At 35.0% G+C, this 24,007-nt stretch overlaps 2 protein-coding genes across 2 annotated transcripts in view; one reads left to right on the top strand and one right to left on the bottom strand.

The window, feature by feature from the left end:
• LOC113228579 (epidermal growth factor receptor) overlaps positions 1-24,007 on the top strand; it is a 118,755-nt gene that overhangs the window by 65,358 nt on the left and 29,390 nt on the right. The gene's annotated exons all lie outside the window — the stretch shown is intronic.
• LOC113228841 lies at positions 21,723-23,036 on the bottom strand. The gene has a single exon (XM_026462259.1). The coding sequence runs from the start codon at positions 23,034-23,036 to the stop codon at positions 21,810-21,812; it is 1,227 nt and encodes a 408-aa protein (XP_026318044.1). The 3' UTR covers positions 21,723-21,809.

Here is a 24,007-nt window from a genome sequence, read left to right as displayed (position 1 = left end):
AACTTCGTGAGCGTTAAAATTCGGAATATTTTAGAAAGTTGTATATATATAATGAAATTAATGCAAAATCTACGATTTGAATCCACCACAAAAATTAACAACCGTCACTAAAACTTATCTGTCTAATGTTTTAGCGATTACGATTTAAGAGAATTAAACGTATTCGAACTCTGACATCTACGCCTATAAATAATACTATCTACATTATGTAAATACACTTTTTTCGGATAAGTGCATAATTTTTCCATCAGTATAATGGTTCTAATAATTTTATTCGTCGGATTAAACATTCTTAATTGTCGACGGTTTTCAATAAAAGTAGCTAAACACAATATACCTAAAATAAGCTTATCTACAATATGATTTACTTATGTAAATTCTACGATGTGAACTTATATTTTATGTACCAAATACTTAAAAAATATAACCCTTTTCAAATAATTCAACAAGGATCTTCATTTGTTGCGATTCTCTACAAAAACTGCAAAACATATTTAAGACGCATGGTTGACTGTAAATTCTTAAAATCCACCACATCGTAAACAGCCATCGTCAAGCACACGAATCCTAATTCTTCATGCACTTATCGGCCATTGTTCGTTTCTTTATTATATTATTATAGGTATCGTGAGTTCGTTATGGACATTTCGTAAGACGGCACGCGCCGGCCCACGTGGCACTTTCTTTACAAAATTTATAATCCGGACCCCCCTGACCCCGCCTCGGGATTAAGACAAATTCAAAAGACGATTCAAATAACGAGAATCAGCGGTTTTTTGACGTTTAGTTAACGTTCCTATATGTACGCCCTCAAAACATAGACCGTAATAATTTTTATACTTGGCCGTTTAAGCGTTTGTTACTTTTAAACACTTATAATAGAAAAATGTAACCTTACTATACCACTTATAAAAATCTAACGCAAATACCACTCCGGAAAACAAACTTCAATTTTAATTCTTTCTTTAACGGATTTAGAACTTGGTACTATTCCAATTTGAACAACTAGTACACAGTCAAGAGCACTTCAAGCTTGACATTTAAAACTTAAACTCAACTCTTTGCCCTTACGATAAGAACGGTCCTAAGTCCAAAGGGTCGACATTGAAGTGCACTTGACCGTGCCTGCCCCTAACCATGCACGTCGATGTTAAAACCTAAACATTTCCGAAACATGGATTTCGGTATTTAAATATTTGTCATACTATTACAAGTCCTAAAGGAACGTATTACAAAAACAGTAGTCAAAGTATTGGTAGTCTTCCGCTACCTTCTGAACCTTATGCAGGTCGACCCACGCAGGTCGATAGTGTGCTTTAAACTTACAAGCCTCGCTGCAACTCTAACAATACCGCTCATCGAGCTCTTTGCATCGACGACAACGTGACGACACGCCACTGTCAGGATTATGTACATTTCATCCAGGTCAAATCGTGTACTTGTATTGTGAGGTTTAATGAATTTCATAACTGTGTGAACTCTTGAATCCATTTTACGACGATTAAGCAAAAACCTAGCAGATTTCGACTACCTCAATGGTCAAGTGGTTTGCACACCTTTCACGTTCGATACCCGGTCAATATAGAAACTTTTCTATATTGTTTCGGATCTGGGTGTTTGTGGTAGTACCGCCCTTGTTTCCGATTTCTATAACACAAGTGCTCTAGTTACTTTGGGATCACAGCAACATATGAATGTGATGTTGTCTAGTAAATAAATAAGATTTATAGATTTAGAGAAGGGATCGGGAGAAGACACATTTGGTACATTTTATTATTTCCCCTGAATTGTAGCATAATAAAGTTATTTTCACCCCACTAGCTCGGTAAGGCTTTCTTTCTCATTAGAAACCTGCGCGGAAAAGCGCTTTTTGGAATTTTTGAAATTTTTTTGGCTTTTGAAATTTTGAAATTTGGAAAAAAAACGGTTTTTGGAATTCGAACTTGACGACGGACTGTGGTGCACCTAAGTTTTTCTTTCGATGCAAATAAAACCTAATGACACGCTCAACTACACGATTTGTTGTACATTACTTATTTATGTAATATTTATATATCATCGTCATCGTATCACCGTCGGTGATAACTAATTTTGTTTACTAGAACTGTTTTTCTTTCATCTACCAAGAAGTGAGGTGAAAAGTTGTATGTTTCGCTCGGCTGCAAAGTTGTTTTGCGTCTTTTGCCTTAAATCCTCGTGGTTCAATTTTAGGATCCTTCGCTTGCTCAGGTTTCAATACAAGCACTCGCATCAAACAACAACTTAGAAACCTTGCATAACAAATAACTATTACGTATGTTCTTTATATTTTCCTTTTTAAATATCACTCCAAGGTATCGAATTTGGAAAGACTCGCCTAAACACCCCAGGCCCGAGTAAATTTCATAAAGAAATGTAAAGAATGGCTATAATCTGTACTGAGTAATACACGGATGTGTAATATTCCCAAATCTGAATAGAAAATTATTGTCCAGTAGCCATTCAGTCTTTAATACACCTATAGTATATATAATATACACTTGTAGCCTTTCAACTTAAACCTCTTTGACTCGCAACATAGTTTTAGGCCGAGTTGAACGGAACAAATCTGTCGTCCTTGATTGATTCCATTACCAAACACCTGGTTAAAGGAATACGAGAAAGGCTTTTGACCATCGACAACGACATGCTTTAAAGCAAGTTGTGTATCATCCAGCTTTTAACTCAAACTGCTCGGGCTCTTTGCCAGCTATCTAGCAACAGACAATGTCACAGTAAACAGTACAACATGGATATTTTGTTTTGGATACTTTCCATACCAATTTTAGAGTCATCCAAGGGTCGATTTTGAAACCCGTTACTTTCATCATTATGACAAATGACCTGGCTAAATTAAACCCAGTACTTAATTAAAACTGACTTAATTTTTAAAACGAACGGACATGACGTTATCTATGACAATACTAACGATAGTTATTTCTCCTCTCAAAGATAGTTTATTGGTTTAATACTAACAATTTATTGCTTAATGGCAAGAAGACAAAGTGTATTAAATTTGAATTACCTAATGTAAAATCGTATAGTTCAAACATAGAAATAAATCGAGGAAAGTTAAACCTTGTTATAAAGCAGTCTTCTTGGAAGTGACCTTAGATTAGTAAACTTCCACATATAACTTCCCTGGCCAGCAGATTAAGCTCTGCTGCATACGCAGTCCGCAGTATACGAGAGCTTGCCCGATGTTGGTACTGGTAGATTATTTTAATACAGTTAGTTCCATAGTATCATGTCTTACGGCATTTTCGTATGTAAAGCGGCAGATATCCTGGTACAAACCATGTTTGTATTTCAAAAACGAGTAATTCGTACTATATGCCGTTTAGGTTCTCGGGTTTCTCTCAGAGCAAAGTTTAAGGAGACTGGTATCATGACTGTGGCATCTATGTACGTTTACTGAAATATTCTGTATGCCCAGAAGATAATTATCCATAATATTAACCTTAGAACGAAGAACTCATGGTACCACGACTTTGTTTAACTATGGTAAACGATTCTTTTATGGGAAACTGTATACGTTTTTACAATAAGATTCCGCAGCATATGTTAAGATTATCATTTCCTAAGTTTAAAACTTACACTAAAAGTATTTTCGTTGAAAAGTCATATTACAAAATTGAAGACTACGTGTTACATAAGTATGGAAAGAAGACATAGGTCCAGATTCCACACAAATTTGATTCAAAATGTATTCCAAAGCATTATGATTTATTTGAAAAGAGCAACCCCTAGAGTTTCTTACTCGTTCTTCTCAGGAAAATCAGCGCATTGAATAAGCAATTAAAAAATTACGTTTTCAAATTTGCGGCGTTCAATTGTTCCCGGATAGTGAATCGTTTCATTTTTCATCTCTATTTTTACGGATTACAGTTTCATAACTGTAAATAATAAACAAACTGTAATCCTGGATACTCGCAATTTTTGTGATTTATGGTCATCAAACTTATTTACACCATTCTAGTCAAGAGTCAACTTGAGGCAGCTTTAGTTGTTTTAAACCGTAACACGTCTTGGTTCTGGAGAAAATTTAAGCGTAGTATCCATTTTTATACCTTAGAGACCTATGTAATCTTACGAATACTGTGTAATTGTATGATACACAAACAGCATAAAAAAATATAACTGTCGTCCCAAAATCGATAAAATTTGTGATAAGCGTTTTGATAATAATATTTCAATTGAACGTAAATATTGAAACCTATCAAAGCTAAATATTTACTGTGACTCTATATAATAAAATGTCCAATCAAAGGTTTGTGAAAAAATAAAAGCTAATAAATTATAACTAAGATACTAATGTGATTTCATATAGATTTCATCGTCATGAGAAAATTCTACGGAGACTATAATAATAATAATAATAATAATTTATTTATTGGAAGTAACAAAAACTCATTTTTGTTAGTATACACACTCTTATTAACTAATATTAGTATACACAAAACACACAAAAACAATAAAATATTATACATAGTAGACACTGCTGGAAATATGTTTTTCACAACAGTGTCTCAAGTACGGACATTGGTTTCTATCCGCTATCAGCTTAAGGATAGGGTTGGGGCTGGCCCGCACCCGGCGCACCAGAGATGCGCTTCGTTTGCGGATGCTTGTATAAAAACAATCGACGCGCGCTTCAGCGAACATCCCTGATGCGCTACAGAAGCGGGGCTTAAAGCTATAGTATGTACCTCGCTGCTAAGGCCTTTTTATGCATCTTGTAGAAAAGACAAGCAGAAATAGAAACAAACATGTGTGTATATCCTCAAAGAGAATCCATTTTGAGAATAAAGTCACACAATTACGTTTTCTTTACAGTATATTTGTGTTTACTTTCCTTGAGAGATAACTGACGCTGCGACAAACCTATAGTAAATAATAAAATACTCATATAAACTTGGACAAATTTTGTTTACAACAGCACCTTTGTTAATATATCCTTGAGGATATCTCGTTGCCTTGACAAAGTCGCAATAGCAAGCTTATTAATGGCATATACTTATTTTCCACAAAATATTTAGTAATTCTGGAATTATACTTATATTTATATATACACTGGTGTAATAATACCTTATATTTATAATTTTTTTTGTCAGTTAATAAATTGTTTATCAAACCCACAATATAGGGCTGGACATTTTTTTTACACTAGCAAGTGACGGAACGAACAGTCTTGTGGTAAACAACGACACGCCTGTCCATACTAGTTGCGGTGCCACTCAGAGCTTTAAATCGCAAAGATCAGGTCATCCTGAGAAATAAATTGACCAACAACAAGTGATTTAACCAACACTTTTACCATTCAAAACCAGAACGCAGTAATGCTCACATTATTGCTTGGAGTTAGAAATAGGTAATCTGGCAGAATTTCGCTGGACGAATATGCCATAACTATGCATCCCGAAAATTTTGATAGCCCGATCTTGCAGAAGTTCTAAAATATATCAACGACAAGTCACGATTGATGTAAAGAATATAAAAGCCTATTATCAAAAGGAAACAGAAACTCGTGTCTGGGCTTTTAGAGGCCTTTGCACAAGGGACACTGCATAAGCTAATTTAAAGTAATACTTATTAGTGTTTGGTGCTGAAACAATGCCCCCTAATTTCTTTCAATATTCACCTTAAATTTTTATTGTTCTGCCAGCTCTGATGTAGCATCTCGACGAAGTTATCTAAATCGAGTATAAGGTTTTTGCGAAAAAGGAGAACAGTTAAAGTTTATTGGCAAATGTGGCATTTGTATTTATCTCATATGCTGTAATGCTAACACTTTTTCTTAATTACTAAGTATTTCCAATAAACCATCTAATCCAAAGAAGTTCTCGTCATACTAGTCTTAAAACATTTATTATACAGTTTCATCATTAAATGTTGGTCGTTCTTCGTTCCGTTCTCGTTTTTTATTAATATATTTGCTGTATCTGTCTTAGTTTTTCTTTCAAACGTTTAAGTGCTTCTTTAATGACACTAGGGGAATTTTCGGTAACGTCAAGAAGCTGTTTTGCCCGTGTCTCCCAAAATGTTACAGTTAAGTTTTTATGACATATCCTAAATAAACAGAATTTAGGTTTCCAAATATTATTTCTCATTATTTTTTCCCCACAAATTTTGTGTTTCCTTCTCGATATCTGCGAGTATACATTAATTTGAGAAATAAATTTTTCACACAATATAGAATTCATGAATGCAGTCACGGGCAAAAATATGTATTGTTGACATTTTATAAGTGAATATGTTCTAGTGTCTTGCCTTTCTTGTTTGTATTAATACCATATGCATGCGTAATTACCAATATCGGTCATTTTCGTAAAATTCTTACTAAGCATTGTTGTTACTTTGTAAAACAATATAAGCTTGAGAAATTCAAGTGATATTGTGAAAATTATGGAATGTGTTTTCCCAAGTTCTGGAATGAAGCACAAATTGTAAAAGGCAATATCTTTAATTTTCAACAAAAGTGTAAATATACGTATGTATACTAAAAATTTTGGAAATTTACATATTGCGGAAAATACATAAAATGCGCCGATTTCTCACAAAAATGTATCGAAAAATGTCGTTTACTTTCGGGCGTCAGTAATTGCAAACTCGTGACGCTGATACCAATTGCCTGCATAAAATTCAAACTTTTGGTAACATCTTATTTACTGCTTTAGTAAAATAATGAGTAAATTATTATTAATAAGTAAGTAAATAGTAATTTATTATGAAATATTAATTCCTGTCAACTTTTCAAATTTTTTGTATAACTTTGTATAGGGTTTTTCAAAAAGAACTTTGTTTTGTAAATCAAAATAAAACAATAAATTTAGATAACAATGATTCAAATTTTTATTGTATTAAAAAAGTAAGGTTTGGCAATTGTGAATGAAAAATGATATCTGATAAATGTCCACCAGGACCACAATTACAGATGTCGATTCTTTCATCAAAGTTTTTAATCACTTTTTGACAAAATGGTGGGTCTATTTCGTTAATCACTTCACGAATCGATTGGCTCCGTATAGACTCTGTCTTTAACATAGCCCCATAAAAAATAATCCACCGATGTTAAATCACATGATCGAGCTGGCCACTTAACGGCTGAATTTCGTGAAATTATGCTTTCGACACATGTTAACAACTAATTTTAGCCTAGTATTGATGATATGGATATCACTAACTGTGGTTTCAACAAGACGGCGCCACATGTCACGCAGCCACCGAAACAATGAATTTATTACGAACCAAATTTCCTGATCGTAAATCCCAATCGAAAGGCGCAACCCTGAAGTATTGGTCGAAACAAAAACATTATTTTACAGTTGCTATTTTTAATATAACTTGTTTATAAAAACTTTGTAACGTGTGTCCAGGGCACAGAAAACGAGCACTGTAGGTTTATTTAACATACACAGTGAAAATTCTTACTCAAAATCGTGTAAATTACGAAAGGGATGAAGGGCTACGAATAAAGACTTCTTATTCACTTTAGATCATCTAGAAGGTACAGTGAAGATCAGCAAAAAAAAGGAAATACACACATAAAAAATTTCCAGGGATCAAGGTATTTCTTTTAATATTTCATTATCCTATTAAAGTTAAATGAAAATATCTGTCTAAATTTATTAAATTATTTATTTTTTAAATTATGAAATTGACAAAAAAGCCATTGGTGTAAACAAAATTTAATTAAAAAGCCAGATTTTCAGTAATTGGCAATAAAGCTTCGGGTTTCCCACGTGATTGCGAATGCCGGTTACCTGAATGACGATAGTGCGTAGAAGGTTGCACGAAGGCTATAACACCTACGCGATGGCTTATTTTCACAAATGTTCAGATGCACATGGTTTGAAAGCGCGATAGTTAATTTGCGCGAATGACGATAGCACTAAGAAAGTTGGGAAAGCTGAAGAGGTCGATTAATTGAAATAAAAATGTTACAAATTATCAACTTCCCTTCCTATGTAAATGAAAGGAAAAGGATTCCAAACCATGGAATCACATCTTAACTAAAACTTGTATGAAGCAAATGAACCATCGTAGGATTAACCATTCGCGCATTCCAGCTTCCGCAAATTCGCGCAAATGAATCATCGCGCTTTTAAACCTTCGCGCAACTGACCATTAGTGTAAATAAGCCGTCGCGCATTATAGCTCGACCGTCTTCGCACTATCATCATTCGCGTAATCGGCATTCGCAATCACGTGGGAAATCCAGACATTTTTGATGTGTGTACTACATTGAAGTTTTGTCATTAGACGATTTTCAGTTCCCATAGAACGAACGTTTATTATTCTCACTACAAGTAGATCACTTGTTTAAGTTGTCCATCAGATAAGTTTAACAACATCGTCTAAAGTTGACTGATTTTCTTTTTATGATACAAAGTGACGGGACGAACAAGTCGTGCGCCTGGTGGTAACCAACACGCCTGTCCAGTGCCACTCAGAACTAAATAAAGCTCTCGCGAAGATTTGAGGGGCACTGCCACTGCCCCTGTCACCCTGGGACATTAGTTAACAAACCCCATGTGCCTGTGATTTCAATAGAAAACTTACCCTTAAGAACCGAACCGCAGCAATGCTCACGTTATAGCTTGGCGGCAGCAATAGATCCTGCACGATCTCTTTCGCAACGCGGTCTAGGTAGACCGCGACTCCTATTAAAAATATTGTATTTCGCTGGATGTCTGTTGTAAATGTTTTATATAAATATTGCTAAAAGTTATTACACTACAATCACCCACATTACCTATATACACACAGAAAGATACTCAAAGAAAAAAATCGTATTGCGTTATTGTTAAAAATCCCATCTCTATAACGCGCAGGTTGTAGGTGTGTTTTACGTTCACTAAAAACAAAAGAAAGCAATTAATTGTAAGATAATTCTACCCACCGACGTTTACAATTTACTTTTTGAAGTTTCTGACTATAAATTTGACTATCATATTACTCTTGAGCTAACTTTATGTTCTCTGCGTATTTCGTATCACCGTTTTAACGCATTTACTAGTATGATATTGATTTTAATGTCACTATATATTCATACTAAGCATATGTTTAAATATACTCTGCCTATAGAATAATTGTATGGAATAATTATATTGTTGTTATTAATATTATTTTCATCTCATTGTTATTATTCAATTTTATTATAATGTAATCCTAGTTTTCCTTTCTAGTATTTAAGCTTTTATTGTACCTGTATTCTTGAACTTATAGTCTAATAAAATTATAATTATTTTTATTGTTATTATTATTGTTTTTATTTATTTTACACTCTCGCCTCATTATTATTACCATGGGGAATTCTTCGGTGCACCTTAATGGGTGATTATTATTATTGTTATTATTATAAATATTTTCATCAATAACTGTGTCTTTATTTGCGTTTTGTGTGTGTGATTGACTTCTTTTTTTGACGGGGGAAATCTTTATGGATACCCCTGAGCCCAGGGAGACTCAGGGGTTATGTGGGGACTCTCCCTCTAGTGTGTGATTGACCTGGTCGAGCTGAAAATCAGGGTGGAAATTACTACAAACTCATTTCAACATTTCTCTGAGCTCGTGTCCGTCACCAAGTACTTAACAATTTTTTTTTATGTATCTAATTTTTTCTGTAAATTCTGTTCCATGTAGCTTATTTTTTTTTGTTTATGTGTGTGAAAACAAATGGTTTAAAATAGTTTAAAAAATAAATTTGTTTTGACTGTAGAAAGTAGCGTTACATACATTGTGCATACATCTATGCATATAGAGTTCTTCTAATAAACGGTACATTGCAAATTATTTCTTAATTTGTACCCGTTTTTGTCTGTTGTATCAATTCGTTGGCAGTTTGTCCACCAACACAAACACTTAACATTTAGCCACTGTAACACATCACTGTGACAGTTGCTAAATTGTATGCTCTCTTGTAGGTACTATTGCTGTGGGTAGCGATTCTCGTGTATTGCGACATTTGCATCAAATTTGCAAAGCCACATTTACGACCAATATACCAAATGTATGTATCTCAGTTTAATACGACTTCGTGGTGACATCCCAAATCGCTACTGTTTTCGTCCATTCGTTGTATGTCGACTCGACTCGAGATTGTCGAGGGAGTGAGAGAGGGAGTGAGGGTCAACGTATGTCGATCATGACATTCTGAGAACACTAAAATCTGTGCAATATACATTCAACTTATTTGTGCAATAGTTATGTACTGTGACATTTTGCTCTAGCGCACGAGAATCGTCCTTCTCAGTGTTTCATCGGGCGGCTTTCAATAGTTACATCACAACCGAATTTGCTCCTAGTCTAGGTCGACTTTATTTTTTGACTCTACACGTAGGTGCGCCCACTTGCGGCTGTTGCGTGAAAATACGTAGGTCGTAAATATCAACAGTTTCATATAACCTTATATCGTAACTTATAAAGTTTAGAATCGAAAAGAATCTGTTTAATTAGGCCCACGCACCCCTCGCAAGACTTTTATTTCATAATAAAAGTACTGATTTCTAGGACGCTTTCGCTTTGCTTTATTATTCCATAGTTTCGAACCTGAGAGAAGAAACCCACCTTGTTGTATGCTATGTAAATGTGTACTTATAAGATAATTAAAAACGCAAATTATCTCATATCCAATATACATATATTTTTGAGTATCTAAATGTTATATATATAGTTACCAATGATATGGTAACTATATATATATAACACTTGATGGTTAACTCATATAAAACATGCAATAATATGGACGACTCTCGGACTTAAAAAAATAACACCCAAGTTTTGAAGACATCAACAAGTCATGTAGACTCACAAGCGAAGTGTAAAACACGATGTTGGGCGGGTCGAATTAGAGGGAATTTTAACGACCAACCCGACAGGTTTGAAGGCCCGAAGGCCCAAATGGGTTCTTCCACGCGTAAATGTTTCTTGCTTTCGGCTTGCCTTGTAGTCTTTAAAGTGTTGCAAAATTTGTTTCATTACATTCTTTAAAATACAATAATCTATGTTCTTTACTTTTGTATAAATTCAACAACAAATTACTTTCTTAATTCGTATATTATTTTCGTAGTATGAGTTTCTACGACTTTAAGTGTAAATTAACAGCTCAGCGGAGCTTCGCTCGGCTTCAAACTGCTTTTGACGATGAAGCGCTATGCAAGACGACTATTTATAGCTAGTTTGTAGAATTCGAACGCAGTCGTGTGCATCTCGGTGACGAATTTCGTGATGGTCGCCCGTCCACTGCTGTGAACAACAAAAACATCAATGATGTGCGCCGTATGATCAAAACAGACAGGCGTGTGACATACCATGAGATTCGGGTATCTTTAGGCATAGGCATGTGTCAAATACAACCAATACTACACAAACATTTGGGAGTGAAAAAGCTGTGCTCTCGGTGGATCCCACACAATTTGACTGAGGCTCAATAAACGCATCGCATCACTTTGTGCAATGCCATACTTACCACATTCAACGAAGGGGCGTCAAATTTGGCGAGAGACATAGTAACAGGTGACGAAACATGGATTTATAGTTACGATTCCAAAACAAAGCAGCAATCGAGTGTATGGGTCTTTCTAGATGAGCCGAAGCCAACCAAAGTGGCGCGCGTGCAAAGTGCCTCTAAGCGGATGATTGCTTCTTTTTTTTAATAGAACTGGTCACGTGGCTACTGTTGCTTTGGAGAATCGTTGTACTGTGAATAGTGATTGATACACGGCTATTTGTTTGCGCGAAGTTATTGACAAACTCCGTAAAAATAACCGTAAACGCCGTATCATCTTGCATCACGATAATGCCAGTTCTCACACGGCCAGACAAACAAATGAATTTATTTATTTTCAATAATTTAGACCCAGTTACGCGGTGAACGATTTTGATCACCTGAAGAGGCTGTCGAAGAGTATGAAAAATATGTTTCAAATATTGTCACGGAGGAGTAGCATAAATGTTTTCAAAATTGGTTTATTCGTATAAAAAACTGCATTAACGCTAACGGAGAATATTTTGAGAAACAATAAATTCATTTCTGACCTTTTATACTATTTGTTTTCTTATTCATTGCGGAAACTTATAGTGCGCCTCACGTATAAATAATATCATGCTTTTATTTGTTTATGTTATGATTAATTAAGGCTTCTTTATTTTCAGGTACGTTTTCTGAAAGAGGCCATAATGATTAGTGGATTGTTAAAAGAAATGGTGACGTGAGTATAATAAGCCGAAAATTTAGTTGCAGTAGAGCTCATTGTGAAAGATTTCGTACAAGGAAGTACTGCCACCTTACCTATTTCTGCTACCAAGCTGTAGCGTGAGCATTTTTAAAGGGTAATCGCTCTGATAAAATTACTGGTCACGAGACTTGTTAACTCATGTCTCAAGTTGTATTAAAGCTCTGAGTGGAACTGCAACTGTCACGTATAGGCGTGTCGCTTACCACCAGGCGCATGATGTTTGCTCCTCACTTCGTTTCATAAAAGAAAACCTGAGTGGCTTACGTTTATAACGAATTTTGAACTTATAATAATACTAAGTGGAATATTAGATACACAAAATAAGCAAAAGCACATATAGTACATATAGTACAAGTACGCTCTATATTTTTAACCGACTTCAAGAAAGGAGGAAGTTCTCAATTCGACTGTATTTATTTTATGTGTGTTACGCGATAACTTCGGAATTTGTGAACCGATTTTTATGATTATTTTTTGTTGGAAAGAGGATACCTCCATAGTGGTCCCATTTAATTTTGAAGAAAATCGTCCACCTCTAAGGGTGCATGAAGATTCATTTTTATAAATAGAGCCTAAATTTTATTATAAGGACCAATTATTTTAATGGTTGCTTTTGCTATTCTCCAAGTCAAAGCGTTTTTCTCTCAATATACTTTGAGTAGTGAGAACCGATTTTTATTATCTCCTGTGTCAAGTCCCGTATAGTGGCGAACTAGGGGATGAGTCCGGGTTTGCTCACTTTCCGGTAACCGATTTCAATAAAACTTGGTAATTATATGTAATTCCACGTACTTTTGAGGTCGGATTTTTTAGTACTCTGTACTGAGATTATATTAACTATATTTCTAAATCCAGTTATAAATCAGTGGCACAAATATTTTCTAACTAACATGAATATTAGGTGCTTGTGTACTTATTATCGGATAATTTTACACATTTGAGCAACCCACATGAGCCGATGTCGGGTAAATGGTCATCTCTAATGTACGCCCACAGAAAAGAAAATGTGAACTTTTAACGTAAATTAGAAAACAAATATTGAACGTGAAATATAAATGGAATTCAAATTTCGTAAATCGACAAAGATCCTTAGTAACTAATACAAATTAGTGTTATTAGATATGTGTTATTTAAAAAAAATATTTTTATATTAAGCGACTGGACGAACAAGTCATGCGCCTAATGGGAAGCCACAGTGTGTCCCTGACAGGTGCACTGCCACTGCGCCTGCCACTCTGAGACATACCACAAGTTGACAAGTCCCATGCGCCTGTAATTTCACTAGCTCCTTTATCCTTCAAAACCGGAACGAGGTAATGCTCACAATACTTTTTGACGGCAGAAATAGGTAAGGTAGCAGTCAGTACGTCTCCGGACAAACTCTTTCACACGGAGCTCTACTGCTAGTAAAATCTATACAATATAGAACGTATAATCTATGGAAAAACTATATATAACACTATATATAGATAAGCAATATTTGCAGTTCTTTAGATCTCCAATTTTTTGTATGTTGAATAATATTCTGTATCATTTTGGAAATTTATTCTCGTGAAATTATTCACATATTTTAATCTGTTACCTTGTAAGATCATGCAGTTAAACTTTAGATATATAGTTGTGTTATGCATTATCTCTCATCGTTCAAATATAATATCAGGTTTTTCGATGTTAATCTCCAAATTTGAAGAAACACCGCAGATATCATCAGCCGAATGTGTAATGTTTAAAAATTATTTATTATTTTAAACAAATTCAGGTTTTAGTGAGAATGATAAGACAACACTGTTACGTTAAGCATACTTCTTAGTCGAGTAATTTATTTAATATAATTTATAATAATAACAATAACCTTTTAGACCTTGGGAGAGGCGAGACTCTAAAATAGATATAATAATAACAATAATACAAGACTAAAATATCTAGATAAGAAATACTAGGACTAAACTACAAGTTTCAGGACGAACATTCAGGACGCTTTTCTATGTTAGGAAACAAATTTGAATTATTTTTTGTAAAATATGAAATAATACAATAGTTTAATTTATTTTACACGACAATAGCAGTACCGCATATAAAAATAACAATACCTTTCTTGCTGTGGTACTTTGCTATACTGATTCAATATATAACGTTCAATATCTCTAAATCTTTGAATTTTGTCAGAACGTTGTTTATACTTCTCCTTGGTAAAGCAGTAGGCGGCAACTAAACAGAAAGCAGTTGGAAATAGCAGTAAAGCATGTAAGTCGGTTTTTCAGATGTATATAGCGAAACGGGGTACCCCGTACTATCATATTCTAATATTAAATTTTACTCTAACCGCCGTTATTGTCCACAAAAAGGTTAAATACCTGTGAAATAAATGTAAAGCATAAAAAATCTGTATAAAAACAAAAAGCTGCTATACAAAGTCATAATACAAATAAATAAGTACTTATACTTAACATTCCAATGTACATATCTTCACTTTTAAGTTTGCATAAACCATTAAGGATACTAAAAGGTTCTCTAATGTTTTGTTCCCAACTTTTGAGAAGTGATTACAAACATCTCACGTGTCCGTGCTTTTAGATAAACGTTAAGAGCTCTGAGATGTTACTGGTGTGGCCATGGTTTAATAAGCACATTTAATACATTTTCTCGGCGTAATATTTTAAATACCTATTTTAGAAAACTTAATAGACTAATCTTAAACTTAATATTTTTTTGTGATAAGTGAACTAGAAACCATATTACCAATAAAATTAATTTGACGACTTAAGTCATAGAACCTCTAGAATACACAAACGGAAAATTTTGATTATGTGTTATGTCGAATTTCTAATAGGACATAATTGTACGTACGTTTAAAGGTGGCTAATGGATGTAGTTTTTTCGTTACATATTCTCCTCTAAAACGCGAAACATGCTTACTCTACAAGCAGGACAGTAAAAAATGCCCACTCCATCCATACTCACAGTGGACTCACGAAGTTCGTTCGTTCTCCGATTTCACGCTTGCCGTACAGACATTGTTTTTTTTCACGCGCGCGTGTATTGTTTAACCCCTATCAGCCATTTTAGATTACTTGACGATGTACGCTACGTTTAGAAATAGGTTTACCCAAGTTAATGAGACTAATAAACGGAGATCAAACATAATACTTGATATTTTGAACACCGGAACATAAATAATCTGTATACATATTTTTAAGAATGTTTCACTGCTCTAGCAAAGAAATTTCGATGAATTTACATATTGTATGATTAGCACCAACTCGTTATGACGAATTTAAAGGACCACACAGACGCAGCACTTACGTTCTTTCTTAAACCAATTTGTATATCAGATGGCGAGTGTTATTTTTTATGCCAAATAAGATTGGAGCAGTCCTTTAATAAATTATAATGTTTAGGTTATTGAGCCATTCATTTTAAACAAGCGTGTAGGTGTACTAAAAGATTTATAGAATCTTTTTGCCCATTATAGATTGTCTTTTTTTATTATCAGCGAAAGATCTTTGAATGAAATGACTGAAACAATTTTACAAAAGGAATTAAATAAAAGGGGGAACTCTATTATACTTACACTTCAGTATAAAGCGTCGAGAACATTATTTTCCTGCACCGAAAACCGTATCTAAATGAACCGACGAGGGTATATAATGTTTGGAACACTGAACACACCATTTATCTGTTAACATCATGCGACAAGGTCGTCTACAACCCGTTTACAAAATGGGCTCGATTTTTTTGTTATCTGTTTTTAGAAGTGTCCTCCGAATATAAGAGTCCTGTCCGACTACGTCGTGCTTTTTATTTTACCCTCTTTGGGATGTCGCCGAACCTTTTGAATGGGCCATGTAAAATTATTTACAAACAAGATATTTTGAAGGAAAAGTGGACCATAAAATTGGCTTGATCTTTTTTGTACACAATTTATAAATACGCGAGGATCAAATACGCTCAATTGGCTTTGATTGATTCCGCATAAAAGTGAAAGTGTTCAAATCACTTTGGAAAAAATATATAGTAAAATTTATGATATAAGTATACGGTGTTAAAACGCGATTCTTAAAAATTTTCATAGTAGAAAAAATACACGAACTTACCTCGAAATTTTAGAAGAAAACCGCTGTATATCAATGATTTTTTTACGTATAAATTAAATTTTTATTGAATTGATATTCAATTTTGATTTTTTGTGAAACTACTCCACTAGTTTGTTATAATTATTAATACAAAGATCGAACACTCAGAAAAAAATCCTTCGATCCGGTCGGATTCGAACCGACGTCTTCTTGCATACCGTGTCAGACGCTATACCAACTAAGCCACGGAACGAACCGACACGTGAGAACACGTATAGTATACAATAATATATTTTTCGAATGGCTTTAATTTTGTTTGTAAAAACGAAATTCTGGAATAAAGCCATTGACCTGCCGTTCGACACAAGCAAAATGAACCGTATTAATTTGAATTCGAGCAGAGGTAGTATTGACTCTCAACTAGTAAAATAATACTAACTGAATGGTGAAATTACACGCACGTGGGACTTGTCAACCTATGTTTTAGGGTGATGGGCGCAGTGACAGTTCTCTTTGCTATTTAAAGATCTGAGTGGCACTACAACTGTTATGGACAGACGTATATAGCTTTCCATCAGGCGCATAAAAAAATACTAGATACATTTGAACATATCTCAGTGTACTCTTAGACAGATTCAAGTGTAGTTAGTATTTTGTTCAACTTTTGTTTTAATGCTGTTCGATATCTACAAGTCTACCTTTTTTCTATTTATTGACTGATTATACGGACAAATATAAATTAAATTATATGTTTTCCTTCGTCCTGTGCAAGGCAAGCCTGCGAAACCTATATTGGTATATCTGTCACAGTCGAGTTGTATAATCGCTGCATTACAAAACGCCCTTTTGCAAACTAGGGCCGTTTTTAGAAGCGGCTAATCGACTTTCACCCAGAATGTAATACAGCTTAACAAGAGTACGTCACATTGTAATATCGCTTTGTGTTTGTCAATGAGCCTGAGCAGTGCGCAGTGCGTCGCCAATTTACAACATTGTTCTACAATCTGGCCGAAAATCAATGCTTTGAAGTTTTGTTTGCGACATTATAAATATATAATAATCATAAACAACATATTTCAATGCGCTTGATCAATATTTTTTTTATTATGTACATGGCCAACGGTTACTTTTAGTAAATCCCAAAATATGACTAAAATTAATTTACAATTACAAATAATGCATTTTCAAGGAATGCAAAAACATGTTATCGTCGTCTTCTAAACCTCGCATACGCGTTTTCACAGGCCGTTTTCACTGATTTTTATTGAGATGAAACTTATAAACTAGCTGAAATATATAAATAATATAGTATCTGAAAGAGGTATAATTTAACTACTTAATTAAAATGCTAACTACAAACATTATTGCGTTTACTACATTTAACACCACATTTTTATTCGCGTCCTGAAAAATGACATACAAATTACATTACTCTAAGACGACGATATGTAGAATAAAAATTAAACGTGCAATGTAAGTCAATGCGTGCAATGTAAAAAATTGGTTTTTTAATTTTATAGTCGTGAATTATTTTATAGCTTCTTGAACATCTTCACGTTCTATTATAACATGGATTTATAATGTATAATGACATTAGCATTCTATGTAGGAAAATTTAATTATAGAAATATTATTGAACTTAGTATTTATAAAATCGAAATATGCACCTTTTTATCGATATGCTTCTAGCAATAGAAGCTTTATTACTTGTGTTAGAACTGTAGGAAGCGGAAATAAGCAAGCAGTCTTGGAACCCATTTTAACTGCTTCACTGTAGCTAAATTGTTTTTATTGTAGATAATTATTTGAATTGTAGACAAAATGATAGTCCAGGTCAGGTCAGTATGGAGTATTCAATGGGTAGCTCTTGTAAGAGATAAGTACTTTTTTTAGGTATTTTTTTAGTGTATGTAAATTTCGTTAAATGTGGTGTGTTTGGGCCTGTCGCCAACGTTCAACCATAATGTTGACCGTTTACGATTATAATAAAATCCCGTTTTCAAGTCTAAAAGACATTGTAAGTGTTGTTAGTTATAATTTGGGCATTTCGTGTAGTACCATTTCTAGTTTTTATGAACGAATATTGTGTGTAAGCTATATTAAACAATGATGCTAATTGGTTGAATACAACGCAGTATCTCGTTCAACTGCCTTCCTCCTGCAGTTATGAAAAACACAAACGATAACAAGTTTACACAGCGGTTGCACGTCCTCCCATTATAAGTGCACCTCATCAACATTCGAGGTCTGCACTCAAATCTCGTTTCGGTCCACCATCATCTTGAAATCGATAAACCGCAAATGCCGTTCTTCCGAGACGTAGATCAGATGTCCGGCTAATGCGGCGTACCTTAACTATCCAGACTATATACTCTGGAGCACGGTTTTTACCTCGTGCCGGAGTCTGTGAGTACGTTTGCGATGACATCTGTGTCAAGCGTCTCAAGAGTTTTTCTGTTTTGTGGATTCTGGTTAAAACAGGAGTTACACAAATAATGTACTGCTGTCTCTACCAATCGCACAGTGGAGATCAGACGTCTGATGAGACTCCTAATCATTTAACAGGTTTTAATTAAAGTAATTTAAACAATTTAAAACGCTGTATGTATGTCGTCTGTAACTTGACTTCATCCGGTTCTTCGAGAGGCTAGTGCCTCGGGTGAGCCACCTCGGGTGCACGTACAGTAACCTCCCTATTTTCCATATAGGTACCGGAGCTGTAGGCACTTCCCGTTGCGCTTTGCACAACTAGCGGTTGCCACCGTTAGTCGTTGACTCTGAGTCCACTACCAAATTTCCTCTTTGGTGGCGGAGCTGTAATGCACGCTCACTTCCTGATCCCGAAAAACGACGTCTCTCCAGTTCCCAATAACCTAAGCAGCTGGAGGGACCGGAGGATGTCTAACTTATCCTCTACTAGCTCTCCGGGCTAGTGCCGGAGATGCTAGTCGCAGTGTCCTGCGACAACGTCCGGACATAGCTTCCAACTTAAAGAGCAACTCACGTGCATCGCACGACTCCTCGCTTCAGGCCCTCAACTAGACTGCTACTAAGTCGTGCTCTAGCTCTAGGTGCTCACGAGCCAGACGCCCCGGAAACATGCAAAACGGGGGCAGACAAAAATGTCCGACTCTGCAGATAACCACAAACCCCAGCGAGTCAATATCCAAGTTCGAGTTCGCAAAGGCGTATCACTGGCGGAGAGCTTGGCCCGGACGCCCGCTGTACCCTGATCTTGCCGTCGAGCCCGTAGTCTCTCCGGAAAAGCCTATCTCTCGGGTCGGTAGATAGGAACAACACCGGGACAGTTGCTTCAGCTGTACCAAGAATAAGTCCGGTCGTGCATGGAGTACTGCTGCCACCTGTGGGATGGCTCTGCTTCATACCAACTTGTGGTGGCCACCTTGAATTCAAGTGATAAGCGTACCAAGAGGTTTGCAGGTTACTCGGAATTAGTAGACGCGAAGCTGCAGAGCCTTGAACACCGTCGTAAAGTTGTGCGTATATTGGTATTCTACAGAATATATCACGGGTAGTGTGCGATGGAATTATACGATTTAATTCCACTTTCCCCTTTCCATTACCGGGAGAGTTGGGTGAGATGGAGGTCAAATACGCACATACACCAAAAACTTGTGCCCACTCAATAGATGTCGTTTACTTTATTTACATTAGTGTCACGTTGGGACTCGAATTCGAATGTGAATGCAAAATTAGCCAAAACAACAAACAAACAAAAAACCTTATGACTTTATTTGAAAAAACCTAAAAATGCTAATCTGAATCTTATACTAAATACACTTTATTTAATTTCAAAGTAGCGTTAAACACATCAGTTTTGTACTTTGGCTCCTAATCATTTAACAGGTTTTAATTAAAGTAATTTAAACAATTTAAAACGCTGTCGTTATGTATATTTATTATGTAGATCGAACCTGTGTGAAACAGTTTATACACTTACAATTAAATATATGTACAGTGTATATGAAGTGTATACTTATTTCCATAATCCTGTTTTTCACTGCGGTGAATGACGTAGAAAGTCACCTTTTGGCCTGTATTGTTCCAACATTTGCATTCGGTCTTGTACTTGAAAGTTTAATGTATTGTGTAGTTGAAAATGACTTTAAAGTGGTTTGTTTTTTCGTCTAAATATACGTTTTCATTATTTTATGATTTCAAATAGGTTAATCATTTTAAAGTCACAAAAACGTTTAAGATAAATGTTGCATTATGTTGTTTTTTCATAAGTAATTCGTGATGACGTCTTAGATATTGCAATTTTTGAATAAATGTAGGACGTAGTCTATATTATTACTCGTAATGCTTCATTAAATTCAAAGCCACCTATTTTATTGGTGTTGTCTATCTACATATAATGAACTCATTTGTTACCAAATTTTTAAAAGTTGTCGTTGTACGTATTATTTGAGATTAATGCATTGGTTTATTATTATTACCTATGAACATAAGGAAGTAATTAGAAACTTAAAAATAACTGGACCAAAAACGGAAAATTATGCTGCTATTTATGTTATTATTATTGGAATACGAAAGTCTATATGTACCTACCTAAAGAAAATGTATTTTGAATTGTGAATATTATCGCTAGCAACAAAAGTAATATCCAGTGTATATACACATACGTTTGTTCACGTACCTATAATAATCACGTGCTCTATTCACCGCAGCCTTCGGTCTTCGACTTCGCGATAATTAGTCTCTCGGCCCCCCTCTCGAGATTCCTTACTCCGGTCACGAGTGGAACATTCCTTGTGACTGACCGGCTCGTCAACGGCTTATCTACGCATATATACATGTGTTTTTGTTCGAACAAACCTCTTCTACCACGATTCTCTCTAATACTTAACAGATATTAAATGAGAGTGATATATTTTATTATGAGGATTTTCGGTTGAGTGTCTTATTCGCACCCTTAGTAAAATAAGGGCACAATCCAAAAAAAGTAGATTTTTGGGAAATTTGGGAATTGATAGGGACTTAAATAATAAATGGGATCAAACTTATATAGCTCCATATTTCTGTTATATTTTTTGTACTATATGGGTCTAACTTGAAAGTGTTTTTTTAACTTGCTTGAAACTTATGGAATTTATTTATATTATTTTTTATTTATTGCTATTTATAATACATTTATCAAAGAACAAATCTGCCAAATTTCATATTTATAACTTAAATAATAAGCATATTATTTGAAGAAATAGGTGTAATGTAGGAATCCAGAATCTTAATACGCGATTTCCCAAAAATCTACTTTTTTTGGATTGTGCCCTTATATTACTAAGGGTGCGTATTGCAGCAAACGTGAACTCGAAACAGATATGCTTCGAATTAAAACCAAGAACGGCTTATTTATTATATATTTAATGCATACCTAAATAAAATTTACTATAGTACTACTACTATACCTACTACTATAACCCATTATACCCTTATGTTATGATTTAAAATCACAATCTTAAATCAATTCGAGATCGACCATAACACGCACAGCATTCATTAAATTTGTTATCTGATGCACGGTGCTTAACGGACCCAACGGCCACAATTTTTCTAGTGGAATTATTTCCACACCCGCGTATTTTTCTTCGAAATTCTCTAGAACATTACACCAACCACTACTCCCTAGTAAAGGAATGGAAGTTGATGCAGCCAGCAATCCAAACTTTCCATATTTCTTCAATTCACTATTCAAATCATCCCATGAAAACACTTTCTCATCGACACCCATGTCTCTCAAATAATAAACAAAGTGATCATAGTATAATCTGATGGCTTCGATGAATTTGTCTTTAGTAGGACACGAGTTTATGGACAGCAGTAAGAAATAAGTCAAATCGGCGACTGGAGAAGTACATCTTACTAGCTGGAAATCGATGGCAATGGCCTGGTCTTTGGAGCATAAAAAATTTAGTGACCATGCGTCGCCGTGGTTGAAAACCATGTGGTCACTGTTACATAGTAGATCCACTAGTTGGCCGTAAGGGTCGTTAGACGCAATTTCAAAGAATTTCTTATAATAAATACTATTTGAAGGATCTTCAATCTTCTTAAGGGCTTTCAAGTCAAGATCCAATGCTCTTTTAAGATAGTTTGCATAGAGTTGTCGTCTGTCTTCTGTATAGTATAATTCAATTAAAGAATTTTTCAGTTTCGTAAATTCTTCAGGTTTTTTGATACGCATACCCATGGACACAGCATGCAAGTGAGCCAATGTCCTCAAAATCTTGTTACATTCGCAAACAGTTGGATGAACGGACACAGATGAATAATTGCGCTCTGTTATATCCTCCAACAAAATGTAATCCGAAATGCCATCGCAATGATATGCATAACAAATCGGGACAACGCTTTGTATCGTTTCTGTTGCTCCAGAAGATTTCTGTACTTTTTCCAAGGTTGGCACAACTTTTGAATAGAAGAAGATCTCCCTTTGGAAGAATATTTCAGAAGGAAGCGACTTTCTTAACAAACGATCTCTGACCAGAGTCTTGGCAATGAAGTTGGCGGAGTGATCCTTGCCCTTCACTTTAATTCTGTAGACAGCTCCTATGAGGCCTGCTCCTGTTGGGCTTAGTTGCAATGATTGTATTGTATCCTCTGTCCCGATTCTAAGTTGAAAAGCCCTTTGCACAACGTCCTCCGTCAAATGTATTGATATATCCTGAAGTGTTAATTGCGCCATGGTGACGTTACTTCTCGTAAAATCTTATTTTGGAACTTAAATTTATATTCTTCTCTGTTTATGCACAAATAGTTAAAGATAAACGAACATGACATTGTTGACTGTGGTTAATTTTCTGCAAATGTTGATTATTTACAAATTTCTGTTTAATTAATGATGTAGAACCATTTATACCGTTCTATTTGCTCAAATCGCGACTCGTATGTCGTAAATTTTACCTGCTTGTTGTGTAGGTATCCTGTACCTAGGGGATTTTTATTGTTTATCTTTTTTGTTTATTAATTGTCAATTTCAGTTCAGTAAAATATTGAGTATTTTATGATCGCCCCAATTATGTAAAAATTAATTATTGTTTACCTATACGAGGCATTGAGGGTTTGCATTCCTGATATATGAAAAATACTGTGGACACGTTCTATTCTAAGGACTCGTCTATTTTAATTAGCCTCCATCATACTGGCCCAATGTTTGATGGTGAATGTAAACAGACGTCATCGTATTCGCGAGTCTATGAAGAACAGACTTGGGTTGTCGTGACGAGACACGGTCTTGCCTTGCACGAATGGCCGCCAGCGTCCGCGCATTGCTTTACGCTACCATTTCTCACTCTACACTCTTTGTACCTGGAACATTATTTATCATTACAACACTTAGATTATCTGCATAAGCCGTCAGATTTACCTTAGCTACATTGCATAATGTAGTCTAGTTTTGAATTTGCTGTGATTTTTTGAGAAATTCCAAACAGTCAAATGTGGGAATTGCGTTCATGTTTGCAGAAAAGAGATTACAAATAAATACTAGTTTACCGTGAATGACGCAATATTTGTAACTAATCAGAAGTTACATTTATTTACAAATCAAATAGTTATTCGTACCTGTATTTGTCTGTGCTGATGTATGTTGATTTTCATCACCATCAGCAATTAGCATGATATTGTTAAGTAGGTTGAATGATACTTTTTCAATAT

The sequence above is a fragment of the Hyposmocoma kahamanoa genome, unplaced genomic scaffold (assembly GCF_003589595.1).
Source record: "Hyposmocoma kahamanoa isolate Upper Pololo Valley unplaced genomic scaffold, ASM358959v1 100021, whole genome shotgun sequence".
Taxonomy (NCBI): Eukaryota; Metazoa; Arthropoda; class Insecta; order Lepidoptera; family Cosmopterigidae; genus Hyposmocoma; species Hyposmocoma kahamanoa.
The sequence above is the reverse complement of the archived record's forward strand: the minus strand, read 5'-3'. Positions and strand labels throughout refer to the sequence as shown.

Bases quoted from the DNA above. Each gene is read 5' to 3' on its own strand.
- LOC113228841 (XM_026462259.1), bottom strand. From the start codon at position 23,036: ATGGCGCAATTAACACTTCAGGATATATCAATACATTTGACGGAGGAC.